Source organism: Geospiza fortis, unplaced genomic scaffold, assembly GCF_000277835.1.
Source record: "Geospiza fortis unplaced genomic scaffold, GeoFor_1.0 scaffold54, whole genome shotgun sequence".
In the NCBI taxonomy this organism is placed as follows: domain Eukaryota; kingdom Metazoa; phylum Chordata; class Aves; order Passeriformes; family Thraupidae; genus Geospiza; species Geospiza fortis.
This window is the reverse complement of record NW_005054301.1, coordinates 8,101,952-8,110,403: the sequence shown is the minus strand read 5'-3', so window position 1 is coordinate 8,110,403 and position 8,452 is coordinate 8,101,952. Positions and strand designations below refer to the sequence as shown.

Sequence of the window (8,452 nt, the reverse complement as noted above, 5' to 3'; positions counted from 1 at the left end):
TATAAGGCACACAAATGCACTCTTCCTTGGTAGGCATTAGAGGTTCCTGTTCCAATCCCATACACAGGACTGTGTAACTGAATGCTTCTGAAGATGGGTATAGAGGAATAAAATCCTAAACCAATTAAGAAACAGGAGAGAAAACTGGTAATAATCCTCTCCAGAGCTGTTTATTTGATGAAGATGCTTAGGTTTAAGCATCAGAGCAACCATTCCTAGTTTAATGCTTAGCTCAGTTTTTTCCGCTTCTTGTCCATACTATAAAAAGGCCTCATGTACACTGGATTGTTTCTGTTTTTCAAATTAAATAATGTAATCTAATAAAAAATCTACCCCTCCCTCATAAATAATCTTGTCCGAATCAAAGTAAAGAATGCCTCTCTAATCCAGAAAATTCCCGAGCTGAACACCAGAGTAGGCTGGGAAAGCTTATTCTCTTACCCTTATTTACACCCTTTCCTATCAGCCACTATCACAGAAAGAATACTGGACCAGACCAGCCCAGTTTGTTCATTTAATATTTCTATTACAAAAAATTTATGGACCACAGTTTTGACAGTGGTGAAGAAAACCATTAATAAAATGCAAAAAACTTTTACTTTAAGCTCTCTAATCTATTCACCTCAAAACAGCCTAATAAAGAAAAGAACCTATTAACGTAGAAGCTCTTTTTGTATGGCCTACCGTGCAGGACCAGATGGCTCCTCTCTTGCCGAGCTTAACACAGTTTTAATTATGAGTTCCTAAAATGAAGAGGAAAAATTCACTGATTTACATGTAACTCCACCACAGAAAGCGTCAAAATATTATTATAGCGCACACAGGCATATTGCTTAGCTGAGTCTCTACATTATGGTCAGATGAATTGTTTGCTTACCACTACTCCAAATATCTAGCCTGTTCCAGATACTTGTTACTGTGCCACCCCAAGAATATCCTACATGTTACTGTCCTAATTTCTCCTGATGAGCCATGTATCCCATCCTTGTCAAAACATTTCCATAAAATATCAAGGGGGAAAAAATAGTAAAGGGCTTCCTGAAGCTATCTTGGGTGGTGCCAAAGGGTATGACAGAAAGAATCTTTTACTTTAAGGTTTAAACAAGCACTTTCAAAAAATTTAATTGATTTAGAAAATATTTTCAACTAGTTGCAGACTAAGTGCCTACAGTGCCTTAAGAATGCTGTCAAGAAGAACTTTGACTCAACTACAGCGAAATGTCCCTAATATAATTCATGTAAACAGCCATTCTACAATAGAAATGAGAAAGAAGGAATTCAAAATCAGTCTCCAAAGGGGAGCAAGGTATAAAGCAGCTTTCAAGTCATCATTTCTCCCCAAATTGCAACAGTTTGGAAAACTTAAGGGGGAGCCTTTCTTAGACACACAAACTGTGCTCTGTGCAGTTTCAGTATACTGTCACACTACCTAACTCTGTGTCATGATAGGCAAGGTAACAACTCCATTAATATTTGCCTTTTGAAGAAAAAACACACTACTGCGCAGAAAATTTTTAAAGTCTCTAGGAACATAGGCAGATTTCACCAGTTGTGAAATAAATTGTCTTAATAAATTAAATAATGGATCTTAAATCTCTCAATCTTTTTGTCTCAGCTAATTAAATCTGTGATACCTGCAAATCACCCTAGTGAGAGAAGGCTTGAAAGGATCAGATAATGTATAATTTTCTTCTACAAACATAAGAAAACACTTTATTATTAAGTTAATAGCAATTACATGTTTAGAAGTATAAAGTTTGACAAGACTTTATGGGATCTTGAGTCTTATGATCTATTTGAAATTATTTTCAAAAAATTCTAGGATCTTAAAATCTTAATATTTTCTGCAAAAACACAATATTAGGCCTGTATTTGGTTAATAGAATACTAGCCAAATATTCTTAAAATTCCTACCTTAACATCTGTAAACTGAGACACAGCAATGTCAGGAATATTTGGGTGAAGAGCTGGTAGTTCACGATATAAATTTGGAAAACAGACTAGAGATCCTAAAAGAACTTGTGCTTCAACTCTTGGTGCCTGAAAAAAAGGAGCGGGGGGAGAAAAATATATTCTTACTGCAATCAGAAAGCTGACATTTTTAGCTTCCTTAAAAGAGAATGATGGCTGAAATTGTATACAGGCATTTCCTTTCTCCTGAAATTCTGAGCTCCTGCAAAGCTGAGTAAACAGAGAGCTCAGCTCCTTGGATTTTTACTCATGCACACCCCTGCTCTCATTTTCCAAGACAGTAAAAGGGAGGCAGAAGGATTGTTAGGACTACAGATAAATGACTGAGCTGCTAACTGGGCTCAGGTCCTACGTTCAGCTAATTGGCCAGGAGGTGGAAAACTACTAAATGTGACATGAGGCATTGCTGAACAGGAAAGGCTACAGTGTAAGAAGCTGACAGAGGCTTCAGATAAGTACCTTGAGGGAGACTGGATTTCGTAACTGGTTAGAGAGGGATTGATGGGAGAAACAGTCAAAATTCACAGAGAGTTGGAGGAGACTGTGGGGGATTTGAGAGAGTACAGTATGCACAGCCAACAGCACCTAGGTTGTCACATAGTATTACTATATAAGGCTGAACTTGCCTTATATAAGGCAAGTTATAGTATCAAAATCAAAAATCTGAGTAACAAAATCAAAAATGTGAAAAAAAAATCCAAATAGTGCAAACACCAGCACATTTGAGTTCTTAATCCTGATCATAAAAGTCATTCCATAGCAGAGATATGGGGAAATAAGTACATTTTAAAAATGAAATCATAGTTAAAAGAGGCATTTTAAACATCTTCAAGCACAGAAAAATGGCAGTCACAATTTTTGTAACTCTAAAATAAGATTCTCTGCTTCAACAATAATTTTTGCATTCCTCACATATTTTCTGGAGAGGCATGTGTATTGCTCTAGAATAAATCATTAACATTATCTGTATTTGATAAACACTACATTGAATTCAGGGATCAATTTAACACCCTAGTCAAAGAAAAATATACTGCTCAGTATTCTCTCATATTCTTCCTCACCTATAAATGAGACTTAACTGATGAATACTTACATTGAGGAAAGAAGAAGCAGCCACTCTTCCTGCTGCTACAATGAAATCCATAATAAGCATGGTAGCACCAGGTAAACCAAGTGAAAAGAACTGAGGAGAGCAGTGCTTGATGATTGTATTGACAATATCCTCGCAGAAGGAAAAGGGAAAAAAGGAAGAGTATCAACATGAATCAAATGAAAAATGAAAGAAAAAAGGCAGGTATTTATGAAAATTAGAAAGTAAAAATGTGAGAAAGAAAACTCATTGTGGCCAGTAGGACACTCATTAATGAGAGAACAGTAGCACAAAAAGATAAATTCCTTAAGTATACTCAGATTAATGTAAGTAAACTTGGTATACTTTATAGATCAATTTAAGCTCACACAATAGTTCATCTATTAATTTACAGTCAGCTTTTAAGAGTTCTGTAACTGATTAACCATTCATTTGAATAGGTACAGAAAAGATATAGAATGATAACCAGCTATTATACCGTAATAACTGCTTAAACCTCTCCATCAAGTATTGCCTGACTGTAACTTCAAAAAATACTTTTCAAAAAAAGTATTAGCCTCTTACATATACCCATATGGAACCAAAATTTGAAGGAAGATAATAAAGTGTTTTGTAACATTTCTGGTATGTAGTTAATCAGCAGAGCATATTATGTCCTTGTAGACTTAGTGAGGCACTTTCAAAAATCATTGTACATGTTGCAATTTTTTTCAAAAGTACTTGGAAAAATGTATAATACAAAGCTTTAATAGTAGAAAAACATCCCAAGTCTACAGATAGACACCCCTCCCCTTTTCTCCTTTGAATAATTCTCCACTAGTAGTAATATCCAACTAAATAGCAGTATGTCATAGGAGGATCTTCAGTGCAGCAAGAAAAGCATCATTAATGGTAGTCAGAGGACAGAAACTGGAGGTCTGTCCTATCCATAGTAATCTGTGGAATAATTTTTGACTAATTCTATTCTTCCCAGTTAAAGAAAACAGGGTTGTTCGAACCTTTGATCTACCCATGCCTATAATCATTCCTCAAAAACGTTTACAAACCCAACTTTTTTACACTTCTGCAAACCTTTAAAAAGTATTTAAGCCCTACAATATTTTCAGACTTCTTAATATCAAAACCTATAAAAAAGTTCCACTCCCACTGATTAGATACACTCAGTACATCTCAGTTTGCTGGTTCCTATACTTGCTGTAGAAACAAAGTCCTCCAATGCTGTGAGCACAATTTACTAGCTACACTGTTGCATCAGGGAGCAAGTAAGAGCAGTAGACTTTAGAGAGATCTGCTTCCTTCTCTTTCTTGCATACTTCAATCTGTAACATACAATCAATAAAAAATGAGAGAGTACCTTTTCTGCCCTCATATTTGCTTGAAATGGACTACAAAAAAAGCATTTCTGAATACAACCAAGTACATGAGGATCATTTATCAACGTTTTCTTTTTAGAAAAAGTATCAGTCACAGCACTAATTTCCAAAACAAAGTTAAATTACTCAGATGAAAACACACTGAGTAATTCTGAGAAAAGAATTTTCTTTTCAGTCATAACATTTATATTATTTTGAATTTCATAATTAACTTACTTGATCAACATGAAGAAGTCCACAGTGCATTATATTGTAGAAATGAGTTAAAAAATCCCTGTTTGGAGAAACATCTTGTCTTCGTTTCATTGTCTTACAAATAAGCTTATAAGCATGTAGCTTTCCTTGTTTGTATTTATCAGTCAGCATTGTTGCCTACAGTTTTAGAACAATATTTATTATTCATAAATTTTAAAATTGCAGTAAACACTCTTCTACATTTACGTTAACTTTTATTTCTGTTTCACACTTTAGCGCTCAAATTTACCTTGAAGAGCCATGGTGTTAGAATTCTCAGTGGTGGAATTAAAACTGGGGGAGATGGTGAAGTTAGGTTGTCTGTTGAAATACCAAGATTGTCTCTTATCTGCAATTATTGAAAACAAAACAGAAAGAAAATTATTTACAGGAAATATTTAAGGTGGTGTTTCTTTCGTTTTGAAAATCCTACCCAAACAGGTCAGGTTGGAGAAAACGTTCAGTTCTTTTACCTTGGCCAGATTCTGCCACAGTTCACACAGATAATCAAAAACCTGGGCATGAATCTCTGGATCCATTATGCTGTTGACATCCCCCAGAATTCCTAGCATCCTCCTCCACATCACAGTAGCAACATCTGCGTGCCATCCTGTAAGTGTTCCCCCAGCCATCACACTGCAACATTCTGAGGGGAATTCACTAGTTTCTGTAATGGAAGAAAAAAGTATAGTGAGATCTACCTCTCCAGAACTGGAAAAGTTCTGATACAACTATCAAATACGCACTCATAAAACTGAATGATTGGGCTTTCAGAATAAGCTATTTTTTACCCATTCAGCCACCTCAACACTGTATATGTTAAGCTTTGTCTGTTATAAACTCTGTAGAGGAAGAAGTGTCCTGTTTGTTATATTCTTTCATGAAATAACATTTAAGGTCACTGCTGGAGCTCTAATACAGATCTGACAGACCTAGTAAGGCCACTCCTCTTGTAAGTATTTTCTTACATTCCTTGAAGTCAATGAATCTCCAGAACCCCACTTGGCTGCTTTCAAGTAAAATTATCTTTCATCTTTACATTTATCCTAATAATACATAAAGACTATTTTTTCAGACTCTACTAGGAAAGCATGTTATTGCAAGTTGAAGAGAAAAGTGACTAAACTTGTCTCTAGCTATTGTCCTTTAAACAGTTAATTTGTATGAGTGGAGAGGGAACATTCAGTAACTTAGCATCACAGTCTTAACACACACCTAGCTCTTTCCACACATCAGTACTATATGAAAAAACATTCTTTTTTAGGTGGAAGATGATTTATCTAGACTGTCCATATAAAGAAACCTTCAATAGATTACGATGGCTCAAGTCTACTCAGGTCATGCTTAACTACCTAAACAGCCACAAAATACTAGATAATGAGCCAGCTTGAGAGCAGCAGGCATTCAGAATCTTCTTTCCACCCCCTCAGGTGGATAATTCGTTGGGATCTTCTGAAAATCTTGTAGCCCCCACAAGCATACCAAATCAAAATTAAGTCTGAATTCAGCCTAATCACATAGACTCTTCTTTCGAACTGCTGGGCCACTGTGGTAGAGACCCTATTGGTTTCTAGGCTGTAGATTTTGAAGTACAAAGCAAAATGATCTTTCTGTCCATAAGTAGGCTACTTAAAGGAAGAGGGTCTGAAATACATAGCAGACACTCTTTTGTTTCCATGAGACCAAATGCGGGAGAAATATTCACATTGCATTTCAAAGAAAAGGTATCTCAGAATTCCACAACTAAGATAGCTGACATAATTACAAATTGGCTTAGATATGAAAGGGAAATGAACCAAACTTGTAAGGAGAAATGATAAGATTATAAAATTATGTCTTATTATTTGTACATCAATGATAAAACAGTCCATGGCAGGACCACATGCTAGATTAAGCTGCCACAATTCTCAGCAACTAAAAGAACAATTTTAATATGTGGACTATTAATCCACCACCAAAAATTCCAATGAAATGCAGGTTAAAATGCAAAAGGTTTTTGTTTACTTTTAAAAGCAATCACTGTAATTAAATATTTTTGAAGTGTAGATGAAATAGCCTTGTACAGGACTGTTAACAACTCATGTGATACCAGCTACTTCACTACATTGTATTAGAAAGAAAAAAGAAAGAAAGAAAGAAAGAAAGAACAAGTTTGTATTTTCTATTCCAGATATTGCCTAGGTCATCTGGCGTCTGTAAAACAGAGTGGTGGAGCTTCTCATCCAGCTGCAGATCCTTCTGCTCAATATGATCTGCATGCAGAGTGGCAGGAGAGGGTGTCTGTGATCGGGATCCAAGAGCAGATTGGATTGGAGAAGCACTTTCAGAGCCTGCAAATGTAATTTTTAACAGTTACCTTAAAAGCCTTTTCTATTTTCTTGAGCTATTGAAATGTTGTCTAAATACAGCATTAACAGAAAACTGAGCTGCTTTTATGTATCAAATTGGGCCAAGAAAAGATCTAAAACAGTAAGCAGATCTCCCTGTGAGTGGTGTTCTGAAAGAAAACAAAGTACATGCAGAAAAACTGAAAGATGAACATCAAAATTAGACAGATAAGTGGACTAGCAGACCTCTATTTTAGGTCCACATAATTCTAAATGTGGTTGTTTTGCAGCACTTTCAGTGTTTTGAACCAGCTACATTTCTCGTCACATTTCCCTCACCTAAATTTCTCTCTAGCAGAATGTTTAAGCAAAAATTTTCCCAGAACAAATGTTTTTCCAGGGTGACAGAGCCATGCAAATTAATATATAAATAAAAACTCAAATCAGTAACTGATAATCTTCAGTGTTATCTACTGATTGAGCTGAGAAAATCCATAAGATGGGAAAGTTCTGTATAGTTAGAGTGGTGTTATTTCCTGTAAAACAGGAAATCACAAGTGTCTGAATGACAGTGTTACAAAGGCATTTTTCTGTGACAGTCAACTTCTCTAGGCAATTATGTGGTCTCCACTGTGTGATCTGTGGAGGAGTAAGTAGTTGTATTTTTCTTCTGTACTATCTTATGTTTCGCATCCTGAATTTGTCAAAAGATCCTTATAAATAGCTGAGTTTAGCCAGAACAGTCACACAGCAGACACAAAGAGAATGAATATTCACAAAACTTTTCTACACATCAGCACATGTTAAAATGGAAGAATTCCTATTAATTTTAATTCTTAGATAAATGTAATAGGGACACAAAAATATTATGTGTAAAGTTCAGTATTAGTGATAAAGTGAACTTTAGGGACAGCAATTGAAAAATGAGTCTTTTAAATAGTAATTTTCCCAAAATATTTTGAGAATAATTGAAGAACATTTCTCATTTGAGAGAAGTGTTCTTTCTTATAAAGAGAACAAATTGTTTAAAGAACTTGACAGAAAATGTTATCGCTGTTATCAGAATAGAAATTGCAGAAAACAATCTTTATTATGTGGTTGATCTGCAAAGGTCTCTATCTCCTTTAAATGGCTAAGACAATGAAGCTTTTACTATCTATTTCAATCAAAACCTCTATGCAGGATAGAGGGACACTACTGCTTCCCACACAGACTGCTGTCTCGTGTGACTTGCTACTGACCAGCAGTTTTCCACATGCTTACAGAGATAAACTAAAATACACCCTTCAAAGATGTTCAAAGAAGTATTTTCTTACTTCATTTCCATCCTGCTCATTAGTTGGGGACAGATGAAAGTAGTTCAGAAAAGGAGCAAGAAAGAGTGATGCGGATGAGAGAAATTGAGAGAGTGGGATAGAGAGGGAAAGAAAGTGAACGAGATAGAAAGAGCAGGCAGG

General features: G+C 35.5%; 1 protein-coding gene across 1 annotated transcript in view; it reads right to left on the bottom strand.

Moving 5' to 3' along the window:
* Positions 1 to 8,452, bottom strand: part of RALGAPA1 (Ral GTPase activating protein catalytic alpha subunit 1) — a 120,655-nt gene that overhangs the window by 68,497 nt on the left and 43,706 nt on the right. The window contains exons 21-27 of the mRNA XM_031064669.1: positions 6,846 to 6,998; positions 5,142 to 5,335; positions 4,919 to 5,017; positions 4,651 to 4,806; positions 3,065 to 3,193; positions 1,915 to 2,040; positions 685 to 743 (exon numbers count right to left, since the gene is read on the bottom strand). Coding sequence (XP_030920529.1) covers positions 685 to 743; positions 1,915 to 2,040; positions 3,065 to 3,193; positions 4,651 to 4,806; positions 4,919 to 5,017; positions 5,142 to 5,335; positions 6,846 to 6,998 — 916 coding nt within the window. The remainder of the gene's footprint in view (positions 1 to 684; positions 744 to 1,914; positions 2,041 to 3,064; positions 3,194 to 4,650; positions 4,807 to 4,918; positions 5,018 to 5,141; positions 5,336 to 6,845; positions 6,999 to 8,452) is intronic.